The 18,703-nt window shown below is 36.7% G+C and overlaps 1 protein-coding gene across 1 annotated transcript in view; it reads left to right on the forward strand.

The window, feature by feature from the left end:
• The window catches only part of IDO1 (indoleamine 2,3-dioxygenase 1), a 14,825-nt gene extending 5,264 nt beyond the window's left edge, over positions 1-9,561 (forward strand). Inside the window, exons 4-10 of the mRNA XM_025886295.2 lie at positions 2,266-2,384; positions 3,574-3,588; positions 5,328-5,427; positions 6,188-6,305; positions 7,319-7,370; positions 7,789-7,937; positions 8,958-9,561. Of these exons, the coding sequence (XP_025742080.2) occupies positions 2,266-2,384; positions 3,574-3,588; positions 5,328-5,427; positions 6,188-6,305; positions 7,319-7,370; positions 7,789-7,937; positions 8,958-9,274 (870 nt within the window). The 3' untranslated portion in view covers positions 9,275-9,561. The remainder of the gene's footprint in view (positions 1-2,265; positions 2,385-3,573; positions 3,589-5,327; positions 5,428-6,187; positions 6,306-7,318; positions 7,371-7,788; positions 7,938-8,957) is intronic.
• Positions 9,562-18,703: the final 9,142 nt, after the last annotated feature.

The following is an 18,703-nucleotide window of genomic DNA, read 5'->3' on the forward strand; positions in this document are numbered from 1 at the left end:
AATTAAATTAAATTAAATTAAATTAAATTAAATTAAATTAAATTAAAATTTTATCTTGTTTTTCTTTCCACATCCTGTTTAAATATACAACACATATTGTCCACCTATGTGATGTGCATCCCCTGATATGGAAACAAAAGGAAAAAGTTGCTCTGCATAATCATGGGAACATCTTATACTTTTTTATAATTATCAAACTATCACGTCTAGAATTTTGATTACACAAAAAGGTATAAGATAGCCGGACAACCTAAGCACAAAGCCTCACTAGACTTGCTAGAATCTGAGTCTAGCTAAATGTGTAGGCATTGTATAGAAAAATCATCAATAACAAAGGGCAGCAGGTGCTAGGTGCAGAAGCATGAGAGAGTTGAGAGTAGCATGAGAGTAGTTGGTATAATAATGAAATACTTCAAAGATGTGGAACCTGAACTATTTCTTGAAAGACTGGTAGAGCTTATCTAAAGAGGAGAGGAGCAGAAAAGGGAAAGGACCAGCAAAAAATAATATGGAGACCAAAATGTACATGGGATAATCAAAAGACAATAAATTTATGCAAGTGGAGATCAGAATTATAAAAGAAAACACGAGTATATATTTTTAATTTATCTAGTTTTTGTATACCACATTATTCCAAAAAGGATTTTAGAAGCCAGCAACAAATATATTTAAGTGAGGAAATTGTAGGAAAGAAAAATAAATGGATAAAAAATAAGATACATCAATATAAGGCACAATTTGCTTCAGACTGGGCTAGAAACTAGCATCTGAGTTTCTTAGTTACTGCATGTTTCTAATAAAGATGTGTTTGAATATCTCTTTTCTTTTTCCCAAGTCATTTTAAATTAACTTTTTAATTAAGCAAACTTTCTTTTGTTTCTCTTTGATCTTTTCTTTAAATCAGAAAGAGGCAAAAATTTCCTTTTGAAACGTGTAAATTATTTGCAAACCAAAATATTTCAATTCCCAGAGGCACAAGCTCTGCAAGGGGAAGCACATATCCAGGTGTTACTTTGATAGCCAATGTTTCTCCTTCTAACATTTTGTTCTCTTTGTTAAACCATCTTTGTTAAACCAGATGTGTTAAGTTAATACAAAGCCACTTAGGTTATAGCTCCCATGATTTTTGCAGAACTGTGGAGTGGGCCACATCGTCATACCACCTCTACCACTGCAGTCCCACTGCCCACTACTCCAGATGAGCTACACATCCCTGTCCTTTGCCTGGTTAGATACACATATTCCAACCATTGGCTTCTAATGACAAGGGTAACCTTAATTATTATATGGGACCATCTAGTTATAAACCAAATGATAGTTAGATGAGGAAGTCAGGCAGATAAAGAATAAATGGTCAGCATTATGACTAATAGAGCAGTTGGAAAACATGGCTTGCATGTGTGGCAACAATGGGCCTGCTAGGTAAGCATTTACCCTTCAGGATTGCCCAGGGAGATAGAAGCCTTTTAGGGTGTGGCCAGATAAGGAGCAGAATCCTGAGTAATAGGCTCAGGAAAAAAAGGAGTTGAATACAAAGTTTGCTGAGCTGCAGTCCCACTCCCTCACTCAACAATTAGATAAGCCTCTATACCTCCTCTGAGGAAGGGTGAGTGAAAGAGCCAAGAGTGTCACTCCAATTGATATAATCTGCATGGAAATAGAAAGGCTAAAGGAGATCCTGCTGACCCAAGTAAGTCTTCAAGGATGAGCGCCAACGTCACTCTATGGCAAGGTTTTCTAAAAAATCATCCAGGAGAGTTTCTGTCAGCACTCTGCTCCAAGTATGTATCATATCCCAAAATCTTAATTACAAGTGACTTTGAATTTCTTGGAGACAACTGATTTTATCCTTGTATTGCCTGTAGATAAAGAGCTTCTTGCATAGTTGCCTAACAAATATTCATGGGATGGATGCACGAATAAATAAATGACTGCAAGTAACTCCCAGGCCATTAGAAAGTCAAGGATGCATCCTTTGTTCCTCGTACCCTCTACCTCCTTTTGCTCTCTCTCTGACTAGATTATGTCCACATCAACCTACGTCTAAAACATAAACATTTAATAATTACCAGGACTAAGTTATGAAATGAGGAAGAGAAAATTACGATTGTTTGGTTTCAGAGTGCGGTTATGTAGAACAGCTCATGTTTTAGCACTAATAGAGCAGTTGGAATGGTAGCAGAAGAAATAGCAGGAAGGTAGCAGGAAGCAGAAGGAAAGGGAAGACACTTCAAAGGTTAATACTAAATTTTGTGTTTTCATTAGGTCCTGCCAGAGAATATTGCTGTTCCTTACTGTAAACTCTCTAAGAAGCTGGGTCTGCCTCCTATTCTGGTTTATGCAGACTGTGTCTTGGCAAACTGGAAGAAAAAGGATCCCAATGGGTATGTGAACTATGATTATAACAGGAACTAAAGAAGTGCATCCTACTTGCATCAATAAGGCATTAGTCATTGGTTTAATTTTTGGCAGAACAGCTTTCTTCTCTTTTTGGGGGTATGATTTCTTTTGATGGCATATCTATAACTACAAATATATAAAAGAAAGGTGTGTAATTATCATACAATGAAATGCACCATCTTAACTGTTCAGTTTGGTGATTTTGACTGTTCTATATACATGGATAGCCCTAAGCAAGATACAGAATATCACCTCTGTGCCTCTTTCCATTCAATTTTCTCCTGTACCTCCAGGTAAAGATATTCTGATTTGTCACATTAAAAATTAATTTTTTTCTGCTATTGGATTTCATATTAATGAGATTATAGAGTATGTACTCTTTTGTGTCTGGCTTTCCTTATTAACATGTTTTGGTGTTTCTACAAATTTGATTTTTAACTATCCAGTTGAGTTAAAGGGTTGACACATTTTTAGCAGTAGAGATGGCAATGCCTGGGCCTTTGGTGCCACCTGCTGAGGATCTAGGCCCCTCCTCTCCTTTAAGCAATGCGATCTGTTACAATAACGGGACCAGAGACTTGTGGTGCCCCAGGGCTTTGAGTGTGTATCTGCAGAGAAGTACTATAGACGGGGAACCATAAAACGAAAGGATTTGGTCTAGAAAAGAATGGGAAGTTACCAGAGAGGGAGACAAACCGTGAGAGACTCTTAACTATAGGAAACAAACAGGGTTACTGGAGGGGAGGGGCATGGGGGGGATGGGGTAACTGGTGATGAGCATTAAGGAGGGCACTTGATGCAATGAGTACTTGCTACTATATGCAACTGATGAATTATTGAAATCTACATCTGAAATTAATGATGTGCTATATGTTGGCTAATTGAATTTAAATTTAAAAAATAGTTAGTAACAACTAGTTTTGACTAACATGTGTTTTCCTTGAATATTTAATTTTTTTTACTTACAAAGCCCTAAGTTAAGTGTTTGCAATGCTTAGTTGATATTTAAAAAAAAACACACACATATATTTTTTTTTCTTTTTTGTGTATATCTTAACTTTGATAGGTAAGTAGCATTAGATCGAATAAGAATAACTCAAAGCCATTTGATTTTTAAATTGATTTTCTTTTTCTCTTCCAATTGATCCATTGTTTCACGGCTGCTTTCACAAGGCCTATGACTTACGAGTAAGTATTTGATTCTTATTTTATTATAAGAATTGTTATTCAAAGTGCATATAGGTTTACCAATACCCTCCAAATGTACTTTTTTAAAAGACCAATTGAATTCAAGCAAAAAATAACTGAAATAATTGTTTAAAGAGCAAATAATCCCAATCCTTAATTAGATCTATGACTGTGATAGAATTGTGTCTGCTTAATATTATAGCTATAGATATATACAAAAATAGCACTTGCATATATAAAAATGTAATTAATAAGCATAAATGCAAAATGCACATACATCTGTGTGTCTTTGACTTAATGACTGCAGTGGCCAGATACATAAACCTGTTCTTTTTGACCCAATCCTTACCATTTTTAATCTATGTACTGAGCGGAGGCTGGGAGCTAGTGAAACAAAGGTAAATATCCTAGGAATAATCCTGCCCTGGTGAGGAAAGCAGATATAGGAAATTTATGTAAATTGTTTTATGATTAAGAGGAGAGTAAGAAGATAAAGGGCTGTGAACTCTAACTAAATAAAAGGGATGAAGAAGGAATCCCTGTAACAAGTTCTTTAAGCTGAGTTCTGAAGAGTGAGTAGGAAAGAATTAAATGAGCATTCATAGTGGAAGAAACAGCAAGAGTGAGGGCCTCAAAGTGAGGAAAATTTTGATGCATTATCGGAACTCAAGGAAGGCTAGTGTTGCTCATAAGTAGTGACTGACAGACATAGTAGTGTGGAAAAGGGATGAAGAAATAAAGTTAGCAAAAAGATTATGTAGGACTTTTGGCTATGATTAGGGGTTTAAATAGTATCTTAAAATCAATGAAAATCTATGGAAGGTTTTTAAATGGGAGGATGATATCATCAGTCTCATTTTACAGATGAGAACTCTGAGGCAGAAACAAGTTGCAGAAATGGACTGGCTTCAGAGACCGTGAATTTAACCAACATGAATTTCATAGATCTACAGATATTGAGACCTTGTTTGCATTAGTGCAAAACTTCAATAAAAAAGAAAATAGGGGGCACCTGGGTGGCTCAGATGGTTACATGTCTGATTCTTGGTTTCAGCTCAGGTTATGATCTCATGGGTCGTGGGATAGTGCCCCTCATAGAGCTCCGCACTCAGGGCAGAGTCCGCTTGAGATTTTTTCTCTCCCTCTGTCCCTACCACTGCTTGTGCTCTCTCTTTCTATCTCTCTTTCTCTCAAATAAATAAGTCTTTAAAAAATAAATAAATAAATAGTCTTTTTTAAAAAAAAGAAAGAAATAGGGTCTAATCAGTTATTTGCATTTCCCGATTTCTTTGTAAAGCAGGTAAACCATTGAAAAATTGAATCAGGTTCACAGATAAAAATATGGATATAAATATATTTATTTAGTAGCAAAAAGACTACTTAAAATTATATTTCACAAATGTTTCTATAAGCATTGAATATGTATAAATATATGAATACGGTAATATACATATATCTGAAAAATTAATGAGAGAATAGAAACAGAGATAGTCTTGAAATTTCTAGTCCCAAATTCTAAAATGGAATTTCAAGTCCCAACTTAATCTACTATTAGATCTTAGACAAGGGACCTAACCCTCATATTCCCAAAAATGTAACATAGATAGTAAAACCTATCATACTTCTCTCACAAGATTTTTTTTAAGTTAAAATGGAATAAAAATACTTGAAAACTGCAAAGCACTCAAATATACCAGTATTTTTGCTAAATTCTTGAATTCTTTGACTTATTTTCTTAGGAACATGGACATTCTGTTCTGGTTTCCTGGTGGAGACTGCAGTAAAGGATTTTTCCTGGTTTCACTGTTGGTGGAGCTAGCAGCTGCTTCTGCAATCAAAGTAAGTCCATCCCAAATAGCAAATTTTTATCTCCATTTGCATAAGCAGAGCGATCACTTAGTAACTGAACTATATTATGCATGAAATAACTTTATCTTGACTAAATACAGCATTCAATTAGTTAATTGGATATAAGGGATCATCTGGTAGAAATACTTTATTTATTTTTGTGTATCACCTAAAATATAAAACATAAGACCCATTTATTTATTTATTTATTTATTTATTTATTTATTTTAGAGAGAGAGAGAGCACAAGTGGGGAGGGGCAGAGGGAGAGAAAGAATCTTAAGCAGGCTCCACGCCCAGCAACGTGGAGCCCGATGTGGGGTTGGATCTCTTGATGCTGAGATCATGACCTGAGCTGAAATCCAGATTTGGACACTTAACCGACTGAGCCACCCAGGTGCCCCAAGATCCATATATTTAGAATTAAATTTAATACCTTAATAGGAGAGATGCATTTTTAATGCAATTTGGCATTGAAACTAGATCACAGAGTGACATGAACCTAATGGTTTTGACTATTAGAAATAGAACTGAGACTATATAAAACTAAATGATAAATAAATAAATAAAAATAAATCCAAGCTTAATTAAATATACGGAAATTAGTTAAACAATAAAAGGGTTCTCAGCCCAAAAATGAAGTGGAAATCCAACATTTAATTTAGGGATTAAGAATTAGGAGAATTTTATTCTATGCCAATATTTAGTGCTAGGAAACCTTACATGTTCATCTTTTTTTTTTTTTCTTTAAGGTAATTCCTGATTTATTCAAGGCAGTTAAAAATGAGGACCGGGATACTTTGCAAAAAGCACTGTGTTATATAGCTTCTTGCCTGCGCCAAGCCCGTGAAGAGTTTGAACAAATTAATGGTAAATATTGTATGCATGAAAACATTCAAGGCTCGCAGTCACGTGCTTCTGATTTTCTGAGACTAGAGTTGTTGAGAAAATGGAAGAAAAACACTCTCACTTAGTGGTATGTTTTCCCTTTCTCTCACTAAATAACTATATTTTCCCGTGGTAGGTTTTATTATGTGCATTTTATGGATAAGCTAATCTAATGGAGAGATAAGATAAGTGGCCCAAGGTTACACAGGTAGTAAATTGTGAAGCCCGGCCTCCTTAACTCTAAATAATGTCATTGCCTCCCACTGAAACCATGGAGAAACTTGTGGAAGGTTCAGGCTGTTTTAAGTTCTGAAATACTTAGCTTCTGCTTTATAGGAACTCCCTGCAAATTCTGCTTTTTCACAAGATAAGAAACAACCTAGAAAAACCACTAAGCTCAGAAGTTATTTCAAAATTAACAGCTAAAAAACAGCAATAACTAAAAAGTACATAAACAAGGATTTACAAAAAAAAAAAAAAGTGTGCCCTGCTGGACAGCCTTAACAATATGTGATTGTGTTACTGCTGATTGGTCCTTGGCAAAAAGATTGACCTTTAAATCAGAAAAGTTAGTAACCTTTGGGGAGGGAGACCCAGGGATGGTGTCCATAGGGCTCCTGAGGCTCTTATTTCTGTTTTTCATTTTGTGTAGGTTTGTTTCTTTATGTAAGTAGTTTATCTGTTCTATCAGTAAGCATATGAAATAGCTTTAAAGAAACGTTGACAGTTTAATTGGTCTCCTGAGGAGGAGTCAGTTGGGCCTGACTGTGTGTTAGGCTGTGTGTCACCCCTACGGTAGACCCTGTTCAGTGAACAGGGGGCTCCCCTCAAAAAGGTCATGTGAGTGAGAGCTTGTAGTTAGGGACTTCTTCTGCACCAGCTGACATAATGCCTTTCCTGCAGCCTAAACCGAAACCCACTATCAATTGTTTACAATATCTTGAGCTCCTCTGAAAGTCTGATAACTGCTTAAACACACCTCATCTTTTTTACAGAATATGTGGACCCCAGCACATTTTTCAATGTTCTTCGCATATACTTGTCCGGGTATGTAATCTCATGCTTGAATTTGTTTTCTCTTAAAGAATTAACATAAAGAACACATCAAATTCCCACTGATGGTCCCCACTATCCATCGGGTTTAGGAAATAACTCCTATCATAAAATATATTTTGCAGAGAAAGAATAGGCTGTTATGGACAGGAAAGGTAGTCATTTAGAAAAAAAAAAAGGAATGATCTTTGCTAGTGCAAAGGTAAAGTTCCATTTATAGAATACTTATGCCAGACTTGTTCAGAACCATGTTATTTGTCACTCTCAAACATGAATATGAGTGGAAGGAGAGTGTGGAAGAATAATGAAGTTGATCTCATATCACTTTCCATTCATCCTCTATTATAAGATTTTATACCTGAAAATTTGGCAATTATCCAAATAGTGATTATTTTTTTCCTTCCTGGCCTAGCTGGAAAGGCAACTCCCAACTGCCAGAGGGTCTGAAGTATGAAGGTTTCTGGGACACTCCAAAGCAGTTTGCGGGGGGCAGTGCAGCCCAAAGTAGCATCTTTCAGTGCTTCGATGTTCTGCTGGGCATCCAGCAGAGCTGTGGTAAAGGTGAGTGGACAATGACAAATAATAATCATCTCATATGTTAATACAATAGTGTTTTAATATCTAAAAAGTAACTTCTCATGAGCATCTCATCTGAGCTTATTTGATACTTTTAGAAGAATTAGTAAGGCAAGACTATATTGTCATCATCCCATTTCACAGACAACCAAGCAGGAACTTCTAAGTTTCTTTAGAGGCTAAGTGATGGGCTCCTTATTAACCAGCTAGAAAGCAGTGAAATCCAAACCAAAACCCAAGTTCATCACCCTCTCAGTCTTGACATTTGGGCATATATGTAAGACGTGATTGACTGTGGGGAAGCCCATAGCACATGTTCTGAAAATGTACGATCAGATTCAGAAAGAGAAAGTCACCTGCAAATGGGATGGGACAGAAGTTGGGTAGAGACATGAGTGACAAGGGGAGGCTTGGCACTGCTCTTGATCAGCTTACTGCCCCAGCAGCTCAAACTGAAAGATGCACCAAAGGTAAAAGATGAACCACATTCATTATATTCCTTCTAGGGGTTTAGAGCAGGCAGAAGAAGCTCCAATAAGAACTTTGTACTTTTCTCTGTTTTCCTAAACTTCTACTTAATAGTCAAAGGGAAAATCATTGGCATAGGTGAAAATATCCTTTTTTTCTTAGTTAATTCATTTATTTAAAAATTGTCCCTTAAACTCTCTCAGACTCAGTGTCATGATTGGTCAAGTATAGATTATATACACCCTATCTATATCATCAGCTTTTTAGAAGGATCAACTACAGTAGGGAAGTGAGAAAGGACACACAAACAAAAAACTTTATTCTGAAAGAATGAGTTCAGCTCATTTGGTTTTCAGAATTAAGTATATATTACAATAATTATCATTACTAATAGCAAGACCAATAGCATTCTCATTGCCTCATGCTGCAATGGTGATATGTGATCTCCTACCCACTCTGACCTCACTCTGCCCTTCTTACCTGGATTGGGGAATGCTTTGGCTTCCCTACTACCTAATCTCTCTCTTGTTCCTTCAGAATTTGCTGCCAGATTCCTCCAGGAAATGAGAAACTATATGCCACCGGCTCACCGGGAATTTCTTCTCTCATTAGAGTCAGGGCCCTCAGTCCGTAAATTTGTTCTTTCAAAAGGTGATGATAAGCTGCGGGCAGATTATAATGAGTGTGTGAAAGCTATGGTCTCCCTGAGAAACTATCATCTGCAGATGGTAACTAAGTACATTGTGATTCCTTCAAACCAGCAAGAAAATAAAGGAACTGGAGGCACTAGTGTCATGACTTTCCTGAAGAGTGTAAGAGGTACAACTGAGAACTTCCTGCTGAGAGATAATTAATGTAACTCAAACAAGGGCACATTTTGTCAAGACAAAGATGTATATATATATCAGTGTCACTGCTCATTATATCAGACCCATGAATTAATAATACACAACTCTTTAATAGTACTTATAAAAGATTTCAAAATCTAAAAAAAAAAAAAGATTTCAAAATGCTTTTCCAGTATCTGTGTCTTCCTTGTATGAATATAATAAAAAGAAATTATATTAGATGTATTATAATCTATATTATGTAATTAAAATATAATGATGAATTCAATAAAAATTGATACGATATAATAAAATGTCTAAAATTTGCTTTATTCATAACTATAAATAAATACTTCTCCAGATGAGACCTAGTCTACACTGCTACCTTTTAGCATGGCTAATCGATTCCTGTACTTTCCCTACAGTAATATCACACTTGTTTATAACTACCTATGTACTTGTCTATATTCTCATTACACGATAAGTTTCATGATGTCAGGGATACTCTTATCATTTACTGACCCATGCCTCCCCCAACCTTAGAATATACTTTACAAATATCTGTTGAATGAATATATAAAAGATTGAGTGACCTCATGAATAAATTAATCTGGACTAACAAGAAGAGGTCACTTTTGAAATATAATTTCTCCTGGGAGGTCAGGGTTATCTGGCACTCACAGTCTGGCATGAATTTACTTAATAATGGAATCTAAGAATGCTGGAGAGGAGCTTAAAAATTATATGAGCCTGACTCATTTTAAAGATGACAAAGGTGAAGCTCAGAAGAGTGAAGTTGCTCACTTAGGGTCACACAGTTACTTATAAATTGGAGGAGAACTTAAGTCTGTCGACAATTCATCTTTTTCACTGGACTTGATATAGACCAGGTTCAAGAGGAAGGGAACTTGGGGAGGAGAAGGGGAGGAAATGAGATGTCTTGACAGAATCTCATGAGGTAGTAGAAAATGATTAGCTAGAGATTGGGTATGCTATTAAAGATGAGAAGAGAAAAAAGGCACAACAGTTACCTGAATGCAGAATTAGCAAGAACTTTCAATTTATCAAAAGCCCAGGTTGAGGAGATGGGTTGAGTGCACACAAGCAGAGTCAAGGAAGGAAATGTAGTCACATATTTCTAAGGGCAAACATCTAAAAACTATTTTAACATTATTTTTCAAATACACCCTAACCCAATGAAATAGATGAAATCTCCCCGCTTATAGCAAAATTTCACTTGATTGTGGAGAAAATATACTAAATGTCAATGGTAATAGTTTTTAGGTGCATGGGACACATTTTCTTCTTTATTCTCCTGTCAGTGTTTCTGCAATAAGCATATATAAGTTTACAATGAAAAAAAGTATGGGGCCACCTGGGTAGCTCAGTCAATTAAGTGTCAGACCCATGATTTCAGTTCAGGTCATGATCTCTAGGTCATGAGATTGAGCCCCACATTGGGCTCCATGCTGTGCGTGGTTCCTGCTTAAGATTCTCTCTCTCCTTCTGCCCTTCCCCACTCCCCGCTTACATGCAGGTGCAATGCACACATGCTCTCTCTCTCCCTCTCTCTCAAACAAAAAGTATGCATGCATGCATGAATGTATGCATGCAGACCAAATACATGTATGTAATTTTTAAGGGTTGGCCGGAAAGATCATCATGTCTTAGGACCTGATGCAGTTCAGAAAGCACCTAACTGAGAGGAGACTAACATGTGGGTTCCATTTTGCACATCTATCACTTTTGTGACCTCAGGCAAGTCACTTTGTATTTCTGTACAATGAGCATCATGATTCTTGCCCTGCTTCATTCACAAGGTTATTACTGAATGAAATATAGTGTTGAGATCTTAGGAAACTACAAAATACTACCAGAATATAAGTAAGTAAATTGCTAAGGATCATTTATTGGCTCCAAGTTAAGATTTTTATCTGTCCTGTCTTCCACACTGATCACTCTGGCTTCACAACTACATACCTAAAAGGTACACACCAGGAATTTCTCCTCCAGAGTTGGTTTTACCTAATTAGTAATGAATCACCTTGACATGCAAAACATCTTTGATTCCCTCAGCGAGATGCTGCACCCACATCTTCTCTTTAAGAACATCACATATTTCAGGCCTGTAGGGATGAAAAGTAGGTAGAGGGAGGGAGAAGGAGGGGGCATTATCCCTAACACAGCACTGTTGTTAGATAGGTTATAGACAGACTGAAACCAGGTTTCAAGTTCTCCACAAAGAGGGTGGATGCTTGTTCCTCAGAGGTTATTCTCTTCTATCTGTCCAAATAATAGAAATCATGATTCTTGTTTTTCTTCTAACTCACTCATCTCTAGACTGGAAGATGTACAATAAAATACTGGATATGTTTCTAAAGAAGTCCCGGTATTCTTGCATCCATGTCATGTGGCCTCTGCTCATCCCAGTGAGTGCTCCTGGGGGAGGGGTCGTTGAGTTACTGGAAGATGAAGGTAGTCTACTATCATAAGAGAAGATTTTAGCTAGATTCAGTGGATTCTCAGTAACATGGGTTCCATTTGAATAGAATTAACAATAATTCCATCCCACTCTGTGTTAGTAAAATCAGAAGTGTATACCGGTATATTCCCCACACGTCGTTTTCCGTAAGTGAGGAAAACTTACCTAATAATAAGTATCTTTTTCATATCAAGGAAAAGTGTTCCTTTCACCCTTCCCTCTATAATTAACTTTTGCTCAATAAATGATTGAAGTTCCTTACATATAATCCATATCATGTTTTTTCTCACTCTAATATATTAGATATAATATTACATGATACAGAGGGAATTCATACACTCTGGACTCCTTATACCATTCTGTAAGAGTTAATGCATAGAGATGTACAGTTCTTATTGTGAGCCATGAGCTAAAGATAGGAATTTATTCATTTCCACAGAATTGTCTAAAATAACAATAAACAATTGAGGGACGCCTGGGTGGCTCAGTTGGTTAAGCCTCTGCCTTCAACTTAGGTCATGATCCCAGGGTCCTGGGGTGCAGTCCCACATCGGGCTCCTTGCTCAGCTGGGAGCCTGCTTCTCCCTCTGCCTGCTTCCCTGCTGCTCCCCCTGCTTGTACTCTCTCTCTCAGACAAATAAATAAATAAACAAATCTTTAAAAAAAATTGAAAAATTAGAAGTTCAAACAGATTAAAAATTTGGCATATAAACATGCACTTGGTCTCTAAGGTTCTTGCCAACTCTGAGATACAATGGTCCATACAACACATGAATCCCTCTCCAATGCCTCTGACAATATAGAAAACTCCTATTTGGAGCTTACATATATCAATTCACTTAATTATTTCAATGAGCCAATGAGATAAGCACTAGCTACTTTTAAGGAAATTGAGACCCGGTGTAGTTCAGTGTCTTTTAAAAGCTACACAGCTAGTATATGGCAAAGTGAAAGATTAAACCCAGGCAAACTGACTCCAGAATTGTCAAACCACTACAGAGTAAAAATTCCCCTAAAGGAAAAACTGTCTGTACATGGGAACTCTGCTCCTCTTGACCTTTGCAATAGAAGTATTGGGTACTTGATTGCATGGGTATTCCCTAAAATTTCCAACTCATGCATGAATTTTTTATTATGTTGTAGTAAGGAGAGTAGTGGAGGTAGGGTGGTATTTTTGTTCCCATTACTGCTATTTTGTCAGCCAGCCCTAGCTTTCTAAAATGGAAGTTCAGAGGCATATTCCTGACTTAGAAGTTGTCCTGGAGACCTTTTTGTGGCTGTGGTTTTTTCCATTGGAACTGTAGCCATGGAAACTTAGCCTAATGGGAACTGAGCTTAATAGGAGCAAAACCAGTGTCTGGAAATATGTGTCCTGTATGGGAGAGAAGGTAGTAAATTGGAAAGTTGGAAATCTGCTTGGTAAAGGATCATTTGCTTGTGTCTACAGTGCTGAGTCCATTCACACTGGCTTTGCAGTTGCAGTCAAAATAATAGACGAGAAAGTTGGAATGGGTACAAATAGTCCAACCTGAGGTGAAAATGCATTGCCAATTGTATCAGCCTTCTACTTTGGATCTTTATAACTATTTTGAAGATAGCAAGTACGTGTACTTAGTATAACTCAATACCATAAAAGCCATACGTGAAAAACCCACAGTGAATATCATTCACTTTTCCCCTAAAGTTAGGAACATGACAAGAATGTCCACTTTCACCACTGTTGTTTAACATAGTACTGGAAGTCCTAGCCTCAGCAATCAAACAAAAAGAAACAAAAGGCATCCGAATCAGTGAAAAAGTCAAACTTGCACTCTTCACAGATGACAACATACTCTATGTGGAAAACCCAAAAGACTCCACCCCAAAATTGCTAGAACTCATACAGCAATTCAGCAATGTGGCAGGATATAAAATCAATGCACAGAAACCACTTGCATTTCTATACACTAACAATGCAGCAGAAGAAAGAGAAATTAAGGAATTGATCCCATTTACAATTGCATCAAAAACTATAAGATACCTAGGAATAAACCTAACCAAAGAGGTAAAGAATTTCAACTCTGAAAATTATAGAACACTTATTAAAGAAATTGAGGAAGACACAAAAAAATGGAAAAACATTTCATGCTCATGAATTGGAAGAAAATATATTGTTAAAATGTCTATGCTACCCAGAGCAATCTACACATTTAATGCAATCCTTTTCAAAATATCATCAACATTTTTCACAGAGCTGGAACAAATAATCCTAAAATTTGCACAGAACCAGAAAAGACTCCAAATAACCAGAGGAATGTTGAAAAAGAAAACCAAAGCTAGTGGCATCACAATTCTGGACGTTAGGCTATATTACAAAGCTGTCATCATCAAGACAGTATGATATTGGTGCAAAAACAGACACATAGATCAATGGAACAGAATAGAGAACACAAAATGGACCCTCAACTCCATGGTCAACTAATCTTCAACAAAGCAGGAAAGAACATCCAATGGAAAAAAGACCATCTCTTCAACAAATGGTGTTGGGAAAATTGGACAGCCACATGCAGAAGAATGAAACTGGACTATTTGCTTACACCATACACAAAAATAGACTCAAAATGGATGAATGACCTAAATGTGAGACAGGAATCAATCAAAATCCTAGAGGAGAACACAGAAAGCAACCTCTTTGACTTCGGTTGAAGCAACTTCTTGCTAGACACATCTTCAAAAGCAAGGGAAACAAAAGCAAAAATTAACTATTAGGACTTTAAGATAAAAAGCTTTTTCACAGCAAAGGAAACAGTTGACAAAACCAGAAGACCACCTATGGAATGGGAGAAGATAATTGCAAATGTCTTATCAGATAAAGGGGTAGCATCCAAAATCTATAAAGAATTTATCAAACTCAACACCCAACAAACAATCCAGTCGAGAAATGGGCAGAAGACATACAAATGGCCAACAGACACATGAAAAGATGCTCAACATCACTTGGCATCAGGGAAATACAAATCAAAACCACAATGAAATACCACCTCACACCAGTCAGAATGGCTAAAATTAACAAGTCAGGAAACAACAGGCGTTGGTGAGGATACGGAGAAAGGGGAAACTTCTTACACTCCTGATGGGAATGAAGCTGGTACAGCCACTCTGGAAAAAAGTATGGAGGTTCCTCAAAAAGTTGAAAATAGAGCTAACCTATGACCCAGAAATTGCACTACTAGGTATTTACCCAAATAATACAAACATAGTGATCTAAAGGGGCACCTGCACCCCAATGTTTATAGCAGCAATGTTACAATAGCCAAACTGTGGAAAGAACCAAAATGTCCATTGGCAGATGAATGGATAAAGAAGATGTAGGATATATATACACAATGGAATATTACTCAGCCATCAAAAATGAAATCTTAACATTTACAACGATGTGGATGGAACTAGAAGGTATTATGCTAAGCAAAATCAGTCAATCAGAGAAAGATATTTATCATATGCTTTCACTCATATGTGGAATTTAAGAAACAAAACAGAGGATCATAGCAGACGGGAGGGAAAAATAAAATAAGATGAAATCCGAAAGGGAGACAAACCGTAAGAGACTCTTAACTCTAGGAAACAAACTGAGGGTTGCTAGAGGGGAGGTGGGTTGGGGGGGATGGGGTAACTGGGTGATGGGCATTAGGGAGGCCACTTGATGTAATGAGCACTGGGTGTTATATGCAACTGATGAATCACTAAACCCTACCTCTGAAACTAATAATACACTATATGTTAATTAATTGAATTTAAATTTAAAAAGAAATGTACTATAATAAAAAGAACAGATATGTAAAAAAGCAGAATGAAAACCTTTTCAAAAAGCAGTTTAAAACATCATGCACCAGGTTTTCACAAGAATAATGTATCTTCATTTTCATTACATACTACCCTAGGAACTCACTTCTTAGGTAAAAGGTGAACATTAAAATGGCCTATTTTAGGCTAGCAACTTAACTGAAAATGACATTATAGAAAGCACTATACGTTATTTGATACTCATAATTACATTTGCCCTAGAAATTGTAACTCAGATTGCACATGGATTTGGATAACATTTGGTCCATGGGCTGTATGCTTTAGACGTTACTTATTCGGAGGACAGCTTTGACATTGACATAGTCAAAAATGATTAAATAAAGTAGTATTGGCAGATTATAAAATGCTAATTTTTTTTCTGAAGAAAGTGAAACCTGAGGTGTGTAGCCATAGTTGTGTTATCAGAATTGTACATTGTGAACCATTCCATCTTTTTTTAAAATTATTTACAGGTTAAAATCAATATGACTGAAAACTATAAATATGTTGGTAAATATGCTTTATTCAGAGAAGGGGTGAGCAAATTTTCTAAAGGAGTTCATATATTTACTGTTTGAAATGCAATTATTATTTATTATCCAAATGATGGAAAAGGTTTTCTCTCTCTTTTTTTTAAGATTTTATTTATTTGAGAGAGAGAATGAGAGATACAGAGCACGAGAGAGAAGAGGGTCAGAGGGAGAAGCAGGCTCCCTGCTGAGCAGGGGGCCCGATGCAGGACTCGATCCCAGGACTCCAGGATCATGACCTCAGCCGAAGGCAGTTGCTTAACCAACTGAGCCACCCAGGCACCCAAAGTTTTTCTCTTGTTCATAGAATGTGCTTACCTGCTGACAGTATCATAGGTATAGACTTGACAAATCCTATTTCAGGAAATAGGAATATACTTCCAGGTTCAGCTTATAAGATCTAAGACTCTAAAAAATTACCTATTATACAAGGTAGTGTAAATGCACTTTGATGGAAAATTATCCTGTGTTGGCTTTGAGGTTTGGTTTTATGATGGGTCAGAAATACCCCAAAGAGAAGATTTAAGTCAGATGGTTGATAAAACTGGGAAATCTTACACTTTCATAGCAGAAAGTAAAGTTAATAGCTTGAAAGAGGACACAAAAGATATATATGGTCCATGTCATCGAAAGTCATTGCATTTGCTTCACATTGGGATCCATAATTTGAGGAAAGGAAAATAAAATTTATGTCTACACACTAAAAGCAGCACAGATCAGAAAGGAACAGAGACAATATACAGTCACAGTCACCTTACAGGCAATACAATGGCACTAAATTCATACCTTTCAATAGTTACCCTGAATGTAAATGGGCTAAATGCCCCAATCAAAAGACACAGGCTATCAGATTGGATTAAAAAACAAGACCCATCAATATGCTGTCTGCAAGAGACTCATTTTAGACCCAAAGACACCCCCACATTGAAAGTGAGGGGGTGGAAAACCATTTACCATGCTAATGGACACCAAAAGAAAGCTGGGGTGGCAATCCTTATATCAGACAAATTAGATTTTAAAACAAAGACTGTAATAAGAGATGAGGAAGGACACTATATCCTCCTTAAAGGGTCTATCCAACAAGAAGATCTAACAATTGTAAATATCTATGCCCCTAACATGGGAGCAGCCAATTATATAAGGCAATTAATAACAAAAGCAAAGAAACACATTGACAACAATACAATAATAGTGGGGGACTTTAACACCCCCCTGACTGAAATGGACAGATCATCTAAGCAAAATATCAACAAGGAAATAAAGACTTTAAATGACACACTGGACCAAATGGACTTCACAGACATATTCAGAACATTCCATCCCAAAGCAACGGAATACACATTCTTCTCTAGTGCCCATGGAACATTGTCCAGAACTGATCACATCCTAGGTCACAAATCAGGTCTCAACCAGTACCAAAAGTTTGGGATTATTCCCTGCATATTTTCAGACCACAATGCTTTGAAACTGAACTCAATCACAAGAGGAAAGTCAGAAAGAACTCAAATATATGGAGGCTAAAGAGCATCCTACTAAGGAATGAATGGATCAACCAGGAAATTAAAGAAGAATTTAAAAAATTCATGGAAACCAATGAAAATGAAAACACACCTGTTCAAAATCTTTGGGATACAACAAAGGCAGTCCTGAGAGGAAAGTATATAGCAATACAAGCCTTTCTGAAGAAACAAGAAAGGTCTCAAATACACAACCTAACCGTACACCTAAAGGAGCTAGAGAAAAAAACAGCAAATAAAGCCTAAACCCAGCAGGAGAAGAGAAATAATAAAGATCAGAGCAGAAATCAATGAAATAGAAACCAAAAGAACAGTAGAACAGATCAACGAAACTAGGAGCTTGTTCTTTGAAAGAATTAACAAGATTGATAAACCCCTGGCCAGACTTATCAAAAAGAAAAGAGAAATGACCCAAATCAACAAAATCATGAATGATAGAGGAGAGATCACAACCAACACCAAAGAAATACAAACAATTATAAGAACATATGATGAGCAATTCTATGCCAGCAAATTAGATAACCTGGAAGAAATGGGTGCCTTCCTAGAAATGTATCAACTACCAAAATTGAACCAGGAAGAAAGAGAAAACCTGAACAGACCTATAACCACTAAGGAAATTGAAGCAGTCATCAAAAATCTCTCAAGAAACAAAAGCCCGGGGTCAGATGGCTTCCCAGGGGAATTCTACCAAACATTTAAAGAAGAATGAATACCTCTTCTCCTGAAACTGTTCCAAAAAATAGAAATGGAAGGAAAACTCCCAAACTCATTTTATGAGGCCACCATTACCTTGATCCCAAAACCAGACAAAGACCGCATCAAAAAGGAGAATTACAGACCAATATCCTTGATGAACATGGATGCAAAAATTCTCACCAAAATACTAGCCAATAGGGTCCAACAGTACATTAAAAGGATTATTCTCCATGACCAAGTGGGATTTATCCCTGGGCTGCAAGGATGGTTCAACATCCGCAAATCAATCAACGTGATACATTAACGAAAGAAAGAACAGGAATCCTATGATCCTCTGAATAGATGCAGAAAAAGCATTTGACAAAGTACAGCATCCTTTCTTGATCAAAACTCTTCTGAGTATAGG

This window comes from Callorhinus ursinus, unplaced genomic scaffold (genome assembly GCF_003265705.2).
Source record: "Callorhinus ursinus isolate GAN/ISIS: 27379988/994484 unplaced genomic scaffold, GSC_fseal_2.0 scaffold17, whole genome shotgun sequence".
In the NCBI taxonomy this organism is placed as follows: Eukaryota; Metazoa; Chordata; class Mammalia; order Carnivora; family Otariidae; genus Callorhinus; species Callorhinus ursinus.